The 20,898-nt window shown below is 47.6% G+C and overlaps 1 protein-coding gene across 3 annotated transcripts in view; it reads left to right on the plus strand.

Moving 5' to 3' along the window:
• The window catches only part of UBE4B (ubiquitination factor E4B), a 116,646-nt gene that overhangs the window by 30,504 nt on the left and 65,244 nt on the right, over nucleotides 1–20,898 (plus strand). For 2 of the 3 annotated variants that reach the window (XM_021095312.1, XM_021095310.1), the window contains exon 2: nucleotides 7,426–7,612. In XM_021095312.1, coding sequence (XP_020950971.1) covers nucleotides 7,426–7,612 — 187 coding nt within the window. Of the gene's footprint in view, nucleotides 1–7,425; nucleotides 7,613–9,734; nucleotides 9,831–20,898 lie in introns of all 3 variants that reach the window. The other variant, XM_021095311.1, reaches the window with a different exon arrangement.

Below are 20,898 nucleotides of genomic sequence, written 5' to 3' on the forward strand. Positions count from 1 at the left end.
CAATAGGGTTTATTTTTTAAAATTCTATCTGAAAGATGAAAAAGAATGTTCATAACTTAAAGTTATGAAGACTAATAGGCGTAACTCACTACCCATAGTTGTAAGTATACAACCCAGTGAATTTTCTAAGTGGAGGCACCTGTGAAACTAGCGTTTTTTTTTTCTTTTTAAAGCATTACTGGCACCCCAAAAGCTCACTCCCACGTCGTCTCCCCTGTACCCCCAGACCTCCCATCAATAGTAACCACTATCCGACTAATGCTGTAGTTTACTCTTTTTGTTTTTGAAACTTTAAGTGGAGTCATGCAATCTTTGCTTTTTCACATCTGGCTTTTTTTGGTCAGCATTGTTGGTGAGAGTCATCCAGGTGGTTGCAGAGAGCACAGGTTCGTTCATTTGGTTGCTCCGTTTACTCCAGGGCAGGAATGGAACACCAGTCGCGACCTTCACCTGTGGTTGTTAAAGCATTTTTATGGAGGCTCTTGCACTTAACTGTAACAACTCCCTAGCAAAGCAATTAGGGGCTGCGTTGATTAGCTCTGTTTTCTAGCTGAGGAAGTGAGTTAAGTGTGCTGTGGCATGGGTTCAGTCTGGGAGCTTCTGTGTGTAGTGGGCGCAGCCAGGGAAAATAAAAGAAAATATCTATATAAAAGAAAAGAGAAAAAAGTTGTGCGACCCATCACAACCATTACAGCCAGTGCGTGGGGCACCAGCATGCAGGCTTCCTGATGGATCCTGGGTTCATTTCACTCCGCTAGACCACATTTCTTCCCGTGTCTTAAAGGCAGCCCCCCCCGCCGCCCCCCGATAGTAGAGTCTGTCCATGTGCACGCTCACTCCTCTTCACCGGGGTGGGCAGTGGACCTTTGTGGTCGTCACTCATTTGCACATTCCCTCCGTGCCCTGTTCCTCTCCCTCTTACTTGCTCAGCTGCCTGCCCACACTGCACCTGCGAAGCTCTCTGTGGCTGAAGACAGATATTCCACTGTATTGACTGATCTCATTGGGTTTGTTTTGAATTCATGATCCCCTGCCTCACGAGCTTGCTTAGTGGTGCCCAGCCAGTCTTATTTCCTTAGTACGTTCTTTCCCTTTTTTTTTTTTTTTTTTTTTGCTCTTTTAGGCTCGCAGCTGTGGCATATGGATGTTCCCAGGCCAGAGGTCGAATCAGAGCTGAAGCTGCCAGCCTACACCACAGCAACGCAGAATCCGAGCCGCATCTGCGACCTACACCACAGCTCACAGCAATGCCAGATCCTTAACCCACTGAGCGAGGCCAGGCATTGAACCTGTGTCCTTTTTTTTTTTTTTAATGGCCATACCTGTGGTATATGGAAGTCCCCCGGCTAGGGGTCAAATCATGCCAGCCTACATCACAGCAACGCAGGGTCTAAGCCTTGTCTTCGACCTACACCACAGCTCACGGCAACGCCAGATCCTTAACCCACTGAGCGAGGCCAGGGATCGAACCCACAACCTCCTGGTTCCTGGTCGGATTCGTTTGCGTTGGGCCATGACGGGAACTCCGTCCTTTGTACTTTGGTTCTCTCTCTCCTAGACGACTGCTTTATATCTGCTCTTCTCTCTTGAAAGCCCTGCCTCCGCTTCCGCACTCCTCTCGGATCTTTCATCCTGTCTCCCCTTGCACTGAGAGGATGCAGGCTGTCGTGGGCGAGTAGGGTCTTCGAACACAAACAGGCAGAAGCCTCTCTCCACCCTACTTTCCCTCCCTTGTGTCCCTCCCCTGCCCCGGGTTAGCTACTCTCCTTTTCATAGTAAAATTCTCAGAAGTCTCTGCTTCCTGTCTCCGCTTCTTTCCTTCCCATCCTTTCTTGGACCCACTCCAGTCACGTTTTCACCTGCCACGTTCGATTGATCCACACAGCCCTTGACCAGGTCCTCAACCACACCTCGGGGCCAGAGCAGCCATCCCTCTTCCTTGAAGTGCTGATTGGTTTCTAGGAAGCCAGTCTCGAGAGCTCGCCCTAGAGGCCTCTCGCCACCACTTCCTCAGTCTCCTTTATTGGTCTGAGCTCCTGTCCCCAACCTCGCTGGGTGCCGTGTTGCTGGGCTTCATCCCAGGGGTCTGATCTCATCGGCTGTGCCTGCTCTGCCTCGTGGCTTCCTGTGCCCTCCAGAAGCGGCAGCTCTCACACTGTCGTCCTCACCAGCCCGCTGTCCCACGCCACCTGCGTATTTAGTAATCCTGTGTCTCCAAGAATGTTTTCTCTCTGCTTGCCTCCTTCTTACTGTCTTCACCTCTGACACCCATCCGATAAACTGCTTGGGCCCAGGGCTTTGGCATCCTCCTTGCCCCTTCTGGGTTTATCCTGCCCGTCACCCAGATTTCAAATAGGTTCATATTTTTTCCAGAAATGGTGTGTGCGCTCTTTAATAATACTCTGTGAACAGTGCGTACCTCACCACTTCTCCCATCCTTCCGTGTGTATAATAATCTGTCAGCACATCCTGTGAGCTTGAACTCTCTTCTCAAAATGTAGCCCAAACTGACCACTGGCCACCCCCCAGCCTCGTCCTGGTTACCCCCCACCTTCCTGTAGGTGGTGGCAGTAGCATCCGGAGTCGTCTCGCTGCCTCCTTTCTTTCTCCTCTACCGTTGATTCTCCACAGCAGCCAAAATAATGATTTACAGTGTAGGTCAAATCCGGTTACTGTTCTGATCCAAACCCCTTGGTGGTTTCCCAGTCCTTTGACAGTGGCCCTCAAAGCCCCTTGTTATCTCTGACCTCGCTCCTGCCGTTTCCCCCTTGCGCACTCTGCTCGGCCACACTGTCCTCACTGACCTTGAGCCGGCAGGCCGGTCCCGCCCCACTCCCCTGAGACCCGAGGAGCTTGCTGTCTTTTTTGCCTCAGGAGTTTTCAGATGCCCCCTTGACCAGAGGGCTTTTCAACCCACCTCAAGTAAACACGGCAGTGCCCTCTCCCCCGCGTGCCCTCCCGCCCCTCCCCTACTTTATTGTCCTCGCTCCTGGCCCCCTGGCGTCACGTTTGTTCACGTGGCCTCATCCTCTCGGCCACTGTGAGGATCGGAGCCCCAGGAGCGCAGGCCGTGTGTCCTTAACGGTGGCCCTTGATGACTGCTGCTGATGAATGAAGAGAAGTCCCTATCAGAAGTCAGACCTGCCGCCTGGGCTCCAAATGTTCCGTTAAACTTGCTCATCGTGGCCTCAGCGCTCCCTCAGCTCTGTCTGTGAACTGCACCCTCGTTCTGTAGGTACTGGGCAGTTATGTGGCAAGTGCTGAGCCCGATGCTGGGGATACCAGGTTAGGGGCTTCTGTTCCGCTAGGGAAACAGCGTGAAGACAGCGAGTCAGTAGATCAGCTATTTATAGACTGTGATGCACGCTGCAAGGCTGTGACTGGAGCTCTCATGTCAAGCACGTGGGCTATACAGGGCCCTGTAGATCCGACGGTCAAAGGAGTCCTTCAGGAAGTGATATTCCAGCTGAGAATGGAAGGATGAGCAAGAACCAGCCGTGCCAAGAATGAGGGCAAGGGCTCCAAGGCCAAAGGAATGGCAAGAGACCAGAGGCAAGACAGAGCTAAGACGTTCTAGGAACTGTCAGAGGGCTGGAGTGGCTGCTGCCTGGCGTGGGACCCCTCGACCCGGGAGAGGCGGGCGTGGCTCTGTACAACCTGGCAAGGGTTCCATTTTTTTCCCAGGTGTAGTAGGTAGCCACTGATGGGTTTATGGAAGCCCGGGACAGTGATTTATGTTTTTAGAGAATTACTGTGATTGCTGTTTTGAGAACGGGTCGTAGAGGGAGCTGTGATGATGCTGTATTTATTTATTTAAGTTTATTGAAGTATCGTTGATGGGAGTTCTTCTGTGCCTCAGCAGGTTAAGAATCCGGTGTCACTGTAGTGGCTCAGGTCCGTGCTGTGTCACATGTTTGATCCTTGGTCTAGAAACTTCCACATGCCATGGGCACAGCCAAAAAAAAAGTATAGTTGATTTACAGCGTTGTGTTAATTTCTGCTGTACGGCCACGTGACTCGTGTGTGAGTTGTGTGTGTATTCTTTTTCATGTTCTTTTCCGTTGCGGTTTGTCACAGGACGTGGAATGCAGTCCCCTGTGCTGTACGGTAGGACCTTGTTGTTTGTCCACTGTGTATCTCATAGTTTACCTCTGCTAACCCTTAACCCACTGAGCGAGGCTGGGGATTGAACCCAGGTCCTCATGGTTCCTAGTTGGGTTTGTTAACTGCTGAGCCATGAAGGGAACTCCCAGGACCATTTTATTTATACATTTATCTATTGATAGACCTTTTGGCTCTTGGAAATAATGCTCCTGTGAACATGGGTAAAAAAAATAGCTGTTCGCGTCCCCACTTTGAGTTCTTTTGGGTATAATGTACTTAGGAGTCGAATGACCGGATCGTGTGATAATCTATTTTTAGTTTTTTGAGGAACTGCCACTCCGTTTTCCATAGTGGCTGCACCATTTGACATTCCCACTACCAGTCTGCAGTTTCTCCACACCCTTGCTAAAAGGTGTAATTTGGGAGGATTTTCTTTTTCTTCAATGGTAGCCATCTTTGTGGGTGTGAGGTGTTACCTCATTGTGGTTTTGATGTGCATTTCAGAAATCTAAAGCTTTGAAAATATTTAAAGAAAGGCATAGGGGCCCCTGCCCTCACTGGGCCGCGTGGACCCAGGGAGATCCACTTGGAAGCTTTTGCGGAGGTCCTGGTGAGAGGATGGTGGCCCAGGAGGGTGGGGGCAGAGGAGTTGGGAAGGTGGCTGCGGGTGGAAGGAACAGGGCTTGGTGGTGAATTGCCTGTGTTTGAGGAGACGAAGCAGGAAAGCTGTGACACAGAGCCCGGGTCCCTGCCCTGCTCATGGGGCTGGGGACCCACAGGGCGTGGGAGCTTCCAGTCCGCCTCATCCACTCTCCACCCACCCCAGTGAAGTGTAGTTGAGAGAACTGCTTCGGTAGCTTCTCTGAGGGAGTTTTCATCCCAGGACCAATCTCCTGGGAGGGTTGGCGACGGCGGTCACTTGTCCCTTCCCTGTTGGGGTGGCTCAGCGAGCCCTGCGCCCCTGTGCAGACCAGGCCCTGAGCTGGACTTCAGGGAGTTGAAGGCGAGGGAGGGAGACGCAGCGTGGGGCCGTGGTTCTCAAAGGTGTGGGTCCCAGGCCTCCGTTGCACACGCAGCAAACGCTGTGACTCCCGGAGAGCTTTGGTTTTTAGGTGGGTGCCGTCCGTTGATAGTTACCATGATAGGAACGCTGGGAAGCTTAGGAAGATAGTTATTCTTTAAAAAATAATAAAAGCCATTGTATGTTAATATTGATGTGTTTTTAATGAAAACAACTACATTTTCCAGCACAAACAAATTTAGGGAGTGACATGGTTCTCGCTTTTGTAAATCTTCTCAGTGTCTAACGTAATAGAAGACAGCTGGATTCTCGTAGTAACTTCTGTATTTAATTTGCTGCAATACCGCTTATCACGGAGCCTCAGAAAAACTCCACTGAACATCTGTGAGAGAATGAGCAGGACGAAGGCAGATGTCCTTGTGTTGTTATAAACATAGTTTGGGCCTCACAGCCCCTCTGAGGGGGTCTTGGAAACCCTCAGATATGCCTGGACGGTGGTTTATGGTAAGAGCACAGACACCAGAGCCAGGCTGCCTGAGTTCACCTTCCAGCTCTGCCACTTACCCGGTAGGCGAGATACGAGCATCTGTGCCTCAGTTAGTGCATATGTAAAACGGATGTCGTGTAAGTGCCTGCCTCGATGGGTGACGATGAGGATCAACTAAGGTAGACAATAGTGTTAAGCGCTCAGAACGGTGCTGGGCAAAGTGCTAGAAGAAGCGCTTCGTCGACGTCTATTTATCTTGGGGGCCGTGCCATGGCACGTGGAAGTTCCGGGGCCAGAGATCAAACCTGAACCACAGCAGCAACCTGAGCCTCTGCAGTGGCAACACCGGGTCCTTCACCCAACGACCCACCAGAGAATTCCTGCATCCTGTTAAATAAATTCGGAGTTCCTACTGTGTTGCAACGGGATTGGCAGCGTCTCTGCAGCACCAGAACGCAGGTTCCGTCCCCAGCCTGGCACAGGGGCTTAAAGGATCCAGCATTACCACAGCTGCTGCGTAGGTCACAGTGGTGGCTTGGATTTAATCCTCGGCCCAGGAATTCCATATGTTGCAGGTTGGCCAAAAAAGAGAATGAGTGAATGAATGAATGAATGGTTAAGACCTAATTCTTTCCTTCAAGGAATTTAATCTGGTTAAGGAGATGGATGAACAACCAAACAACTTCAGGATTTTGTATAAATTCATTGGTAGATGTATTTATAACAGGGGCACCAGAAGGGCCTCTGAACTTTGGGGTAAAGAATCAGGATGTTCTTGTCTGAACAACAGAAGGAGCTGATTTCCAACAATGGTGGAATGACAGACAGATTCTTAGTTCAGACAAGGTCCAGCCCAGTTAGCATCTTCCTCTGCCTTATTCATCATGGAAAGAGTGTTCGCAGCTTCCCATGAGTTGGTTTGCTTCTTTGATGCCTACTTAATAGCCAAAGGCCTTATGCTTGTTGTTACCCAATGCCTGGGCGGACAGGTGCTCAGTGAGAGTTTATTGCCTGCCAGTCAATTAGTCACTATCAAAACGCGGGGAAAGCATTTCTGAGGTCCCCTGGGATTTTGTGATCACTTGACAACTCTGGGATGTAATTATAAAGAAGTTACAGATTATATTTTTATTGAAATTAAGAAAAACCTATTAATTTTGTTCTTGAAAGTGACCGTAACATTTTGTGTGTTGGTATACTTTTATTTTCTCTAATTGTTTTAGTGATTTATCTTGAATATTTATTTTCAGTCCCACCTGGGTAAAAGGACCAAGTTTATGTAGATTTAGTACAATAACAACATTCTTTAGCGTGTTTAAAAAGTGTAGCATGCTGATTGTAAATTCACAGTGTCATTCAAGAAGTTTTGATAAGCAGAGGTGGTAAAGTGATTAAGATGCAGTTTTTAAAAAGTGAGGTGGTAACTTATGAAAACACTGGTCCATACAAGTTCCCCTGGTGGCACAGCTGATTAAGGATCCAGCGTTGTCACTGCAGTGACTTGGGTCACTGCTGTGGCCTGGGTTTGGTCCCTGGCCCCAGAACTTCTGCATGCTGTGGATGTGCCCCCCCCCCCCCCACAAAAACTGGCACACAGAATTAGTACTTGGCACGAATGAGTACTTTTACCCTGGTGATCTAGTGGTTGGGATTCGGTGCTCTTGAATGCCTGCTTTTTCCCCAGGCCCATTAGTTGTGAAGCCCTCGAGTGGTTATTGATCATGTGGTTATTTGTGGGTGGACTTGTGTGTGGTTATTTGTGGGTGGACTTGTGTTTCTGCTGTTGAATGCCCTTTGCCCCCTCCTCTTGTAGATCCGCCGGAGGCGCCTTGCACGACTCGCTGGTGGACAGACCTCCCAGCCAACCACCCCGCTCACCTCGCCCCAGAGGGAGAACCCTCCGGGGCCTCCTATAGCAGCATCCGCCCCAGGCCCCTCCCAGAGCCTCGGTCTCAACGTGCACAGCATGACCCCAGCTACCTCCCCCATAGGTGCATCAGGTAAGCCTTACCTTTGGACCTGGGACACAGTTCCAGTGCCAGTCCCCCCTCTTGATTAACCTTGTAGATGTGACCTTTCCACAATAGGATAAAATGAACAACAGCTTTCAAAAATCCTGCAAGCAGTAGTTTAAAGATTTAAGATCGTGGCTTTCTCTCATGGCACAGCAGGTTAACGATCTGGCATTGTCGGCTCTCGGCAATCCCTGGCCTGGGAACTTGCACATGCTGTGGGTGTGGCCAGAAAAAAAAAAGCCTAAGATCATTGTAGTATGTTTTGTTAATGTCTATTCATTTCAGTTGTGATCTGTTAAAACTAACTTCTCCTTTCTATAACGTCCATCCTTTTTTTTCAAACAGGATCGGGTCTTATCTCTGATGGCAAGGAGATGGAGACCAGATTTGGTTCTGCTGATTTTATGCGTTTGGTTGATGCTCCTCTTTTAAGGGAAACTAATCTGAAAATGCAGGATTGAAATTACCATCAGAATAAGAAGCCTCTGATGACAGATTTCCTTGTCTTCACTCTGTTTCTATGGAACAAACGCTTTCTCTGAATTTTCATGGTGTAAAAAGTTCACCTGATGTTGTGTTTGCTCATTATCTCCTTGACCTGTTGTTTAACTCTTGTAAAGGTTTATCTCCTTATAATTAATGAGCTTGTGGTTGATATCCAGGACTGTGTGTGTCGGAAACACTGATGCTGACTCGAACAGTGTTTTTGAAAATAGCTGTCTTTTCTCGTAGTGAACGTTTGTATCCAACATAATCATTACCATTCTAATTATTACAATAATTAAGATTCTAATCAGGAAAACGCCGGTGCTAAGCGCCCCGCGTGGACCGTCACGTTATCTAATAATGAAACACATGATTGTCAGTTCCGAAGTCACCTAGCACACTCTCCCTCGGTCCCCTCCAAGGCATCTCTCTTCTTGATCCAGGATAACTTGTCGATGTAAAGTATTTGCAGAGTTTCTGTGACCGTAACTCTCATTAGGCATCATTGCGGGCTCCTCTCCAAGTAAATATAAATGCTTCAGCATAAATGTGTTGATGATAAAAGTGAGCGAGGTTCAGGCATCAGCCAGTCGTAAACAACGCCTGTGCCTGGAGTTCTTCCCGGTACCCCTGCTTGGAGAGGCGGCGGAGAGGGGAGGGCTCAGGATTCCAGTTGCGTTTCCTCCTTTCCTTGGAAACTGCTGCCAGCCATGCTGCTGGTCTCGCTGTGACCAGACCCCACCTGCTATGCTGGAAATTGTCCCGGGAAGAGCTTGTGGGACAGGAGGAGACTAAAATCTCACCGTAAATGCAGAGCTTGGGCAGGAGAAGCTGGAACTCTCTGCCTGCTGCTGGCAAGCTCCTCACTACTCGGAGCCACAGCACATTGTCTGGGGCCACCAGGAGCATCTCAGCATCCCCCACCCCACTTAGGTCAGCCACCAAGTCTCCTATGTCCTCGTCCCTCATCTCCGGCGGCGTTACATGGCTTGTACACCCACCTTCCCGCCTCCCCCTCAACCTCCCCCCTCCCCCGCCCCCGTTCTGAAATCCTCGTGCTCCGGCAAAATCCTGCTCTGGGAATCTGTGCTTTTCCTCTGTTGCTTTCTCATTTCTTCTTCTAGATCATGCTTCCTCCACCCTAAAACCACCTCGGTTTGAACCTGGTGTCCTCCGACCGTGTCCCCCTCCCTCCCTTGTTGTGGCGGTCCTCTGACCTGCTCAGCGACCTGCTCAGCCACAGCACGCGCTCGTCCACCATCTCCCCCCAGCACCATTTCTGTCCTAATTCGTGATGATTTCCGTAGCCACGTCAGGGACCCTCTAGTGCTCTGACCTCCCCATGTCCTGACCTCCTCTTTCTAACCTCAGCCGGCAGCTTTCTGGCTCACCCCTCTGGGCCCAAATCCTGCGGGTTCCCTGAGGGCTGCCAGCCACTGGCCCATCACCTGTTCACTTTCCTCGCTTTTCCTTCCCCTCGCGCCCTCGCCTCCCTCCTCGCCCTGTCGAAATTCCAGAATCGGTCCCTGTCGCCCCTCTCTCTTGCCTCACCCTCACCGAGTCTTGCTCCCTTGGTTAAACTGTGACCCTCGTTTTAAATCCCATTCCCCGCCTGTTCTAGGTCTCTTGCTGTGGAATAAGGCTAGAGAAAAACCATCCTAGCTGTCTCATTTCAGACTCATGATCACAAACTCAAGTGGACCCTTCCTGCCGGCAGGTAATGGTACCATGTTTCCCGGTTGGCTCTCCCTCCGTCTGTGTCTGTCTGTCTCATGCCATCTCCTCCAGCCTGTGACACTCGTTCTCCCCGTGCGCTCTCAGCTGGGGGCCTGCCTTTCCACGTCATGGAGGGAACAGATACAGGTAGAAGTCCACTCACCTCCCAAGGCTCCTGTCCTGCGTCCACCTGCCTCCCTGTGTGTGTGGCACTGCCCCTCCTGAAGTCTGTTCCCCGGGTCCCGTCTCCTGTCCCCGACCCAGAGCCATCGCTCCGGCCCTTCCCGTTTCTCTCCAGCTTCATCTGGTTCTCCTCCGTCTCAGGTGGAACTCTTTTCTTTTTTGGAACAGCCATCGAATCTGCTGTCCTTCTCCCATCCCAGGAGTAAATAGAAAGGACCCTCTCGATCCCGTTTCCCCTGCCGGCTCCCGCCCCACATCTCTGCACCCCTTCTGGTGTCAGTCTCCTCCTTCTGGCCTTGGACCCTCTGCCGAGTTGAACCCTGTCAGGGGAGGCCTCCCTTGGGCGGCTCTGAGTCACCGTCTGATCTGACCCATCAGCCCCGTTGGCCGTGGCTCCGGCCTTCTGCTCGAAGCACTTTCTCCTGTGGCTCCAGCGCAGCACGCTCTGGTTTCCGCCCCGGCTGCATCTGTTCCTTCCTAGTTCTTTGGATGAGTCTTTTTCATTTCCCTGGCTTCTCAATGTCGGGGTCCCAGAGCTCAGTATTTAACCTCTTGTCCTCTCCGTCTGTGTTTATTCTCTGATTGGTTTTATCCGGCTTCCTGGGTTTCATTACCGTCTCTAATCCGACGATTGCTAAGTTTGTCTCCAGCTCAGGTCTCTTCCTTGAACACCAGGCTCACACACCGTGTATGACACAACTGACAGCTGAGCTCCTCGTATTTCCTTACATCGTATCTTTTCCCAGGACCCATCTCAGTACATGATAACTTTTTTTTCTGCTTACTTCGTCTTTGTACCTCATTTTCTAGATTGGGGGTCAGTAAACTCTTTCTATAAAGGGCCAGCTAATAAGTATTTTTGGCTCTGCAGTCTGTACCGGGTCTGTGATAAAAATTCTTTTCTGCCCCTGTGTCACGAAAGCAGCCATAAACAACATGTGAGCTGTGTTCTGGTAAAACTTTATTTACTTATTTACAAGAGTAGGTAAATGTGGCCTGTGGACTGTAGCTGGCTGACCCTTCCTTGAGGTCCACCAGCCAGATTCTCACTCCTTCTCATCTCACCACCTCTGCTGCTGCGGCCCGGGCCTGGGGCGCTGGCATGTCAGGCCTGGATTACTGGGGTGGGCTCCACCCTCGTCTCTTCACGCCTGCCCTTGTTTTCCTCAGCCTGTTCTCAGCGTAGAGCCAGCCTGGCTCCCTCTGAAGCATGAGTCCATGTCTAACAGCAGCGATATTTCATCCAGCAAGGCAGCAGCGGTCACAAACTAACAGAACACTTGGACAGCTCTGAATGGTTAGTTCTTGGAGCTCCCCAGGGGCCTCGTGCTGAAGGATCTGGTGGTGTCACCGCTGTGGCACAGGTTTGATCCCTGGCCTGGGAACTCCCGCATGCCGTGGGTGTGGCCTAAAAAAAGGAAAAAAAAATCGGTGTTTCGGTCTTGGCAGTGCAGCGCTATGCTGTTCCGTTGTGACTGTGTTTCTCGTGGAGTCATCGTTCTTCAAACCACAGAGAGGTCGATATTATTAGCTGGGCTCTTGGCAGGTGGGCTAAATAGATTTTCATGAATTTTATTAAATAAGTAGGTTTAAACGAAACGAAAGACAGGTCACATCATTTGCTGTTGGCTCCCTGCGTCACTCAGCACAGAGGCCTGTCTTGACCTGGGACTGCCCGTGACTTGGCCCTGCTCTCCTCTCTCGGCTTTTCTTGCTCCCTCTGCTACAGCCGTACTGGCTTCCCTGTTATTTCTGGAACATTCCAGGCATGATACCTGTTGGGAGCCTTTATATTTGTTGTTTCTTGGCCCAGAATGCTTGTACCCTAAAATCCACATGGCTTTTTCATTCAACTCTTGAGATGTTTGTCTTTTCTCAATAAGACCTTCTTTGGGCACTTTGTCTAAAGTGCAGCTCTGTCAGAGGCAGCTAACTCTCCTTCCAGCTCTTAGCCTTAGCTGACATAGGCTGTATATTACTGTGTTTCCTGCGTTCTCTGCTTCCTCTGCTAGAGTGTAAGTGCCACGGGGCAGGGACTGTGTCTGTTTTGTTCCTTGACAGTGCCTGGCACGTGGTAGGCACCACATAAAAGGCCCGTTGAATTAATAAATGAATCGTAAGAGCAAATGACCAGAACAGTGGAGGCATGTATCGTTTAAACAAAAGAAATCTCAGGAGGAGGTGATAGCTTTCCATTAAAAAGGTGCAAAAAGTTGTCATGAGGCAGGTGATGGCTTGTGCCTGCTCCCTGTGGTCCTAAACGCTAAACAGAGGCCCAGTGAGAAGATTTACGATCTACTGAATTTCAGTGAATGGGGCTTCTGTTCAAGAATGAAGTCTTTCTAACAGAGACAGACACTGGTTGGGCTGCCACGGGTAAGGAGCTGCTTATCCGGGGGTCGCCCATCACCAACCCTGCAGCCTTCTGGTTGAGGTGCTCAGTTGCCAGGAACTAAAGCAAGGGTGGGGACACTGCAGTGAGCCTCCAAGCTGCTTCTCTCACCTCGTCCCAGCTTCTTGCAGTGCCATCTGCCTCCGTATTACTTTCCCAGGGCTACTGTACAAAGGATCATTCTGCTTTGTTTTTTGTTTTTTAGCTTTTTAGGGCTGAATCCTCAGCATATGGAAGCTCCCAGGCTAGGGGTCCAAGTGGAGCTACACCACAGCCACAGCAACGCCAGATCTGAGCCACGTCTGTGAACTACAACACAGCTCATGGCAACACCGGATCCGTAACCCACTGAGCGAGGCCGGGGATCGAACCTGCGACCTCATGGTTCCTAGTTGGATTCATTTCCGCTTCGCCACAACAGGAACTCCGAAGCTTCCCTCTTTTTATAAGGATACCAGTTACTGGATTTGGGACCACCCTAATCCAGGATGACCTCGTCTTAATTTGATTAAATCTGCAAGGATCCTACTCCCCAGGAGGAATCTCATTTATGTAGGACAGGAACTCCTGCATGTCTTAAAACTTTATAAATATGGTTAATATTTTTCCTACAGGTGATTGCCGTTTTTGCAGTCATCCTTATCACGTTGCTTTTGCCTTTCCGTTCAGCCAGCGTTTACTTAGGGCTGCTGCAGGTCAGACGCAGTGCTGGGTCATGGAGGCACAAAGGGGAGTGAGGCTCTTTCTCTCCTGGAAAAGCTTGTAGTCCAGCAGCAGAGAAAGTGTTCTTTTGCTTCCTTTTAAAAGTCTGTGCTTATTAAACTCCTGGGACCACAGACTGGCTTTTCTTCGTTCTTTCCCTCATCTTTAGATCATTTCGTGATGGCCCAGTCCTGAGAAATTCTTGCCCTTCTTGGATGGTTTTTGTTTTACGGTCTTGTTTTGGACTCTTGCTTATCTTCCCTCTCTTCCTTTTGATGTCTGCCCGTTGGACATCTTGAACGTATCCAGTAAAGCCTTACCCTTCCTGTAAGGCTGTCTCGACCTCTCCGAAGATGGGGTCATTCTTGCTCAAGAGCGCCCCGGTGAATCCTTTATCAGCCAGTTTCATCTGGACAGAATTATTAGGTCTCTAGTGCAACACGTTCTCTCGCCGCCTTTTCTGCCTCTAGAACTGGCTTCTTCACTGCTGTCATTCCATTTCCTTTGGCAATCTAGGGACGCCTTTGAGTCGCTTCTCAAATATTTTTAAACGCCTAGCATTAAAACATAAAGCATTACAAAGGAAACCAATTATATTAAAATATAGTTATCAAAATATTTTGAAAGCTTGTGGTAGAGTAGTTCATGTGCTTTTTTATTAAACACTTTGAAAGATCTAGCAGCTAGCCAAATAGCTACTGTGATTTTAACCCCCTGAGTTCTGTGGTAAAGAACCTCTCTTGGAGTTCCCGATGTGGCTCAGTGGGTTTAACACCCAACTTGGTAGGGAGTTGCTGTTGTGGCAAAATGGAAACATTCCGACTAGTATCCATGAGGGTGCGGGTTCGATCCCTGGCCTCGCTCAGTGGGTTCAGGATTCGGCATTGCCGTGAGCTGTGGTGTAGGTCACAAACTTGGCTTGGATCTTGCCTTGCTGTGGCTGTGGCATAGGCCGGCAGCTGCAGCTCCGATTCCACCCCTAGCCTTGGAATTTCCATACGATGCAGCCCTAAAAAGCCAAAAAAAAAAAAAAAGGGGGGACCCAACACGAGGGTGTGAGCTCCATCCCTGGCCTTGCTCAGTGGGTTAAGGATCTGGCATTGCCATGAGCTGCAGTGTAGGTTATAGGAGTGACTTGGAATTGCTGTGGCTATGATGTAGGCTGTATCTATCTGTAGCTCCGATTTGACCCTTAGCCTGGGAACTTCCATATGCCACAGGTTAGGCTGTAAAAAGAGAAAGAAAACAAAAAAAGGGAACTTATGCTCTGGAAGCAGAAATGAACAGCACAGTCTGTTTGGAACAAGTTAGGAGCCAAGTGACATATTTGGCTTCTGGGCTAGTTCTGGGGTCTGGGTTCAAAGCACAGATTCCTGGAGTTCCTGTCGTGGCTCAGCGGTTAACGAACCCAACTCACATCCATGAGGACACGGGTTTGATCCCTGGCCTCGCTCAGTGGGTTAAGGATCCGGCGTTGCCGTGAACTGTGGTGTAGGTCTCAGACACAGCTCAGATCCTGCTTTGCTGTGGCTCCAGCACAGGCCAGCGGCTGTAGCTCCTATTGGACCCCTGCCTAGTCTGGGAACTTCCATATGCCCATATCCTTCGGGTGTGGCCCTAAAAAAAAAAAGAAAGAACAGTTGCCCAGATAGTATAGCCAATTACCTTATATCTTGTACCCATTTTCCCCTAATGTTAACATCTGGTACATTTATCAAAACAATCCTTGGGGCAGTACCGCTGACCAAACTAAACAGGTCTCCCTAATCTCCTTTGGTCTGTGACAGTTTTTCAGTTTTTTTCTGTGCTTTTCGTGATCTTAACAGTTTTGATGAGTACTTTGTGGCATGTCCCTTAACCTGGCTTTATCCGGTGTTTTTCTCGTGGTTAGACTGGGGTTTTGGGTTTCAGGGCAAGACTGTCACACAGGTGGCCTGCCCTTCACAGAATATTCCTGGTCATGGTAACTCTTACCCTGTGGTCGAGCCGGTGTTCACTGGGTCTCTCCACTGTAAAGTTAGGATGTTTCCCTTTTCCAGGCTCACTTCTTTGGAATTGAGTTCCAAGTCCAGCCCACTCAAGCAGTGGGAATTCAGCTATACCTCCTGGAGGGACCAGTAAGCACATATATTTTGAATTATTTTATGAGGGGCATTCATCCAGTTTTTTTTCCTTAATCCTTTCTGACGTCAGTATGAACTCATGTATATTTATTTTATACTTTGAGTTATAATCCATATTACTGTATCATTTATTTATACAGTTTTTTTTAAGTATGGGAATTCTCTTGTGGCTCAGTAGGTTAAGGATCCAGCATTGTCGCCAGAGTGGCTCGGGTCACTGCTGTGGCTCAGGCTCAATCCCTGGCCTATAACTTCCACATGCAATAGGCATGGCCAAAAAAAAACCCCAAAATAAATGAATAAAAATTTAAAGAGTACATGGAGTTCCTGCTGTGGCACAGCAGAAATGAATCCAACTAGTCTTCATGAGGATTCAGGATCAATCCCTGGCCTTGCTCAGTGGGTTAAGGATCTGGCGTTGCCGTGAGCGGTGGTGTAGTTCACAGATGCAGCTTGGATCCTGCATTGTTGTGGCTGTGGTGTAGGCCAGCGGCCACAGCTCCAGTTCTACTCCTAGCTTTTGAACCTCCATATGCCTCGGGTGCAGCCCTAAAAGGCAAAATAAATAAATGAATGAATGAATGAACGAATAAATAAAACAAACCAACTGTTATCACCACCGGTGGGAGCTCTTTCAGGTTGACCCCTCTGTTGACATATGCCCATCCTTTCACTTTTTTCAGCACTGTCTTTCCGGCACTTGTAAAATGCTCCAGGGTCATCTTGTATTTTCTCAGCTCCAGTCATACAATCAGCTATTTCTCCTCTGAGCTGTCATGGTCTTTTGATGCCAGTATATGATTCTTTGCATGAATCACCCTTTTGGTACTAAAGAAAGGAATATTTTAGCTCATAAATATGAAGACCAGAGCAATTTTAAAATTTGAGTTTTGTTGGGGTTTTTTTTGTCCCAATGTTTTATTTGATTTTTATTTTATTTATTTTTGGCCACACCCATCACATGCGGAGTTTGCTGGGCCAGAGATCAAACCTGCGCCACAGCTATAACCAGAGGCACAGTAGTAACACTGCCGATCCTTAACCCACTAGATGGCAGGGAACTCCCAATATTTTAGATAGTAATGTTTTTCTTACAGGTTTGAAATTTCTCTTGTTTATTCACAACAACAAACAGTTTCAGCAGGAAACTAGTTGCTGACCAAGTATGTCATTCTGCTTTATTGAGTAGAATGTATTCATATAATTAGTGATGGGAGGAGTTTGTATTGGCCAGATAAAATGTATGTGTACTTTGTATTTTTCATGAATGTTAACCCTTTAGCTAAGCTTATTGTCAAGGTCTATGTAAAACACTTTAAAATTTTGATTGGTGGGAGAATCAATGATTCCTTTTATAGCACTTATGTCTTTTACTTATTTGTTTATTTATTTATTTTCCTGCTCCTGTGGCATGTGTAAGCACTCAGGCCAGGGTTCAAACCTTAGCTACAGTTTTGGCTTGCACTACAGCTGCAGCAGCTATGGTGGATCCTTAACTCTGTGCTCCACAAGGGAACTTCCACTAATACCTTTTCTTTTTGTGGAGTTCCCATTGTGGCACAGCGGAAACGAATCTGACTAGTATCCATGAGGTTGCAGGTTCGATCCCTGGCCTTGCTCAGTGGGTTTAGGATCCAGTGTTGCCGTGAGCTGCGATGAAGGTCGCAGACACGGCTCGGATCTGCCATTGCTGTGGCTGTGGTGTAGGCCGGTAGCTGTAGCTCCAGTTCGACCCCTAGCCTGGAAACCTCCATGTGCCGTGGAGGTGGCCCTAAAAAGCAAAATAAATAAGGTTTTCATTTTTGTAATTTTAGAATGTGTAAAACATTTAGCTTTGGTCTGAAATAGCTGTGATTGAAGAACCATTCAGCATTTTGGGGTAGAGGAAATCGCAGCATTTTCTTTGTAGTCAAAAGACGTGTGTTTTAATCTTTGTTCTGTTTATAACTTGCTGAAGGACCTAGGGAAGTTCTTGACTTCATAGATCTCAATATTATTTATCTGCGAAAGAAGAAGACTGAGTGAGATTTAAAGGCACCTTGCCCCCCAGCTTTACTGAGAATTTGAGGCCCATGTTGGCAGTCATTTGGTTTAGTTTATACCCAAAAGTGAGTATCATTCAGAAAATACTACGGTGTTAGGAGGAAGATCTTACAGAAATAAAATCCTTCTCATTTACTTTTTGTAAAAAGATATTCATAATTTACCTTTAACAAACTTTAGAGATAAAAGTTTAGAAAACTGCTATCTTGAAAGTTTATAATTCATATTTTATTAAGCACACATGGTTTTCTCCATTCTTTGTTACATACACCCTCTTATTTTTATTTATTGTTTTCATTTTATTTAATGTAATTTTTTTTTTGTTTGTTTTGTTTTTTTCCTTTTTAGGGCCTTACCTGCAGTATATAGAAGTTCCCAGGCTAGGGGTCAAATCAGAGCCATAGCCACACCAGGTCTGAGCCACATCTGTGACGTACACCTCAGCTCACGTCAATGCCAGATCCTTAACCCACTGATCGAGGCCAGGGATGGAACCCGCAACCTCGTGGTTCCTAGTCAGATTCATTTCCACTGGGCCATGACGGGAACTCCTAAAAATTTTTTGAAGTACAGTTGATTTACAATGTTGTGTCGCTTTCTGCTGTACAGCAAAGTGACCCAGTCATACACACACACACACACAAACACACACACACACACACACACACACACACACACGCATTCTTTTTCTCATATTATCTCCCATCATGTTTCATCACAAGAGATTGGATGTAGTTCCCTTTGTTGTACAGTAGGATGAAGATTTGTTTTTAAATGGATTTGTAGAGATTTACTCATCTTTAAAAAAGGATCAGAGCCCTCACTCATGTCTATGTTTTAATCCTTTAATCTCTAGCAGTCTCCGCTGGCGCCCCTGGGGCTGATGGCCAACCTGGTGTCAAAGGCAATGCTGGTCCCCCTGGCCCCATGAGTACCAGCGGTGCTTCTGGACCCAAAGGTGCTCGTAGAAGTGCTGGTCCTCCTGGTGCTCCTGGTTTCACCACACGCTGTTTAATCTCTGAGGTGGCTGGGAAAATGACGTTAACCAGAGCGGCATTGGCTTACAGCCCTCCCAACGGAAAAGGGACAGCTAGCAGGTGTTTCACTCCATCCCTAGGCAGACCTTCGCCCTGTCTCAGCAGGAAGTAGTTCCTGAACGGTCCTCGCCCAGTGTCCCCTTTAAGCACGAAGGAGTAAAACACCTGGAGGGGGAATGATAGGGGTGGAGGAGGCACAGGTAGTTTTAGAAGTCCCAAGAGAGGACCACGGATAACGAGGGACACTTAGGGGACATTGGGAGATCACTTTAATAAATTGCTCACAGGGAGTTCCCGTCGTGGCGCAGTGCTTAACGAATCCGACTAGGAACCATGAGGTTGCGGGTTCGGTCCCTGCCCTTGCTCAGTGGGTTAACGATCCAGCGTTGCCGTGAGCTGTGGTGTAGGTTGCAGACGCAGCTTGGATCCCGTGTTGCTGTGGCTCTGGCGTAGGCCGGTGGCTACAGCTCCAATTGGACCCCTACCTAGCCTGGGAACCTCCATATGCCGGGGAGCGGCCCAAGAAATAGCAAAAGGACAAAAAAAAATAAAATAAAAAGTAAATAAATAAATAAATAGCTCACAAAAGCCATCAGAACAAGGCAGGCTTGCCTCACTGGTGCAAGTGCGAGAATTACCTGCGGTTGTTGGGCAGGGGGGGTGGGATGAGGCCTGCATTCGGATTCAGACCAAGGGCAGGAGTTTGAGGACCGCCCTTCTGCCGACTTACCGGAGACTAAGGAGGAGCTGTTACTCGCAGAAAGGAAGAGGCCGGCTTTTCTGACCCCCACGCCCCTTGGAGGATCAAACTGTAGCCCACCGGATCCTGGGGCAGAGCTTCCTTGCCTGCTCGCTCACATCTCTCACAAGTGTCCTATCCTAATAAGTCTATTTCTTGCCTATCAAAAAAAATTTTTTAATCTCTAGCTTTATGGAGATGAAGACAATCCATCGATCAATCTGTATTCCTTGAAACTGGTCTCCCTGACGGTGATTTCTCAAGTCAGGAGTGGGAGAGGGTGAAGGTAACGAAAGACTCCCCTGTGATGTGTGGAACAAAGTGATACTTTGTGCTGTTGTTTTGATTGGAGTTTACTTAATTTATATTGACTCGAAATGAAGTCAAAGTGACCATCAGTCTTTTAAACTCTAAGAAAGCTGTAGGGTCCCTTCCAGGTTCTAAATGGTCACACCATCTATATGGAGATTGAGGAACTCTGGTAACACAGTAAATTCTGGGGAGACCCGCCCCACTTCATCCGTGTGAAGATCCTATGGAGGATTTAGGGAAAAAACACTGTATTTTGTTTTTTGTCTACCCTTGCGGCATGCAGAAGTTCCCAGGCCAGGGGCCGAACCTGAGCCACAGCAGCAACAATGCCAGATCCTTAACCACTAGGCCACCAGGGAACTCCAGGAAAAAAATAATTCAGGTGATATCCTTGATGTCTTATAAGAATATTGCAGATATAGTATATTGTACTGTATGCTGTCTTCTGGCACTCTATTACTATAGAATTATTATACATGTAGTATTCTATAGAGCATAGTACACTATGCTCTGAGTATAGTTATTTTTGTTTATTATAATTGATTTACAATGTTCTGTCAATTTTTGCTGTACAGCAAAATGAGCTGGTTATACATATATATGTGTGCGTGTGTGTGTGTGTGTGTGTGTGGTGTGTATACATATACAATACGCATTGTTTTTCTCACATTATCCTCCTCATATGCCATCACAGGTAACTATATATAGCGTCCTGTGCTCTGCAGCAGGATCTCATTGCTTATCCACTCCAAATGAAGTATGGTTTTTTAAACAGCTTTATTGTAGCTATCAGTAGAACTGATTTTTATAAGGTAGAGATTTAAAGCTGCCTAATTGATGCCCCTTATTATTTTATTAAAAAAACAGTCAGATCTTTCAGTGTAATAGCTAAAATACTGTTCTCCTAAAGACAATGTTGATGCTGTTATTTATTCCTTCAATAAATACTTACCGAGAACTTATTTTGAATTACCCTTGAATTAGTGGCTGGAAGTTTTACTGTCCTCTACAGGCTTGTTTCAGAATTTCAGAATTGTGACTTCGGCTTTCAGTGTAACCTTCTGATATCAGCTGCTTTTGGTATTTTACTTGAATCTACTTATGAGTACTGAAAAAACTGAGTTTTTCTTGGCCTTCTTGAGTCCTGCAAAAGTTTTAATAAACGTGTACATGTTAAAACCTGCCGTCAGGAAGGCGTAAATGTTTTTCGTGGTCTTCAGTGAAGAGGGACCTGAAAGGGGGCAGCGCTGGGAGGGCTCAAGTTCCAGCCACGAGGGACTCGTTTCAGCCATAAGTGATAATTACAGGTGTTTTGTTGAAACATGTGAGTCCTTTTCCTTTCAGCAGCATAGATATATATATATATATATATATATATATATATATATATATATATATATATTTAGGTTCTTTAAAATGCCTGGATAGCCCTTTGTGTGTGTGAAGGAAGATATAAAGTAATTTTTAAAATTCGGTGAGAACCAAGGTTTGGAAGATAGTGCTATGCGCCTGGCTGTGGCTCACTGCACTGTAAGCGC

Source organism: Sus scrofa, chromosome 6, assembly GCF_000003025.6.
Source record: "Sus scrofa isolate TJ Tabasco breed Duroc chromosome 6, Sscrofa11.1, whole genome shotgun sequence".
NCBI lineage: Eukaryota > Metazoa > Chordata > Mammalia > Artiodactyla > Suidae > Sus > Sus scrofa.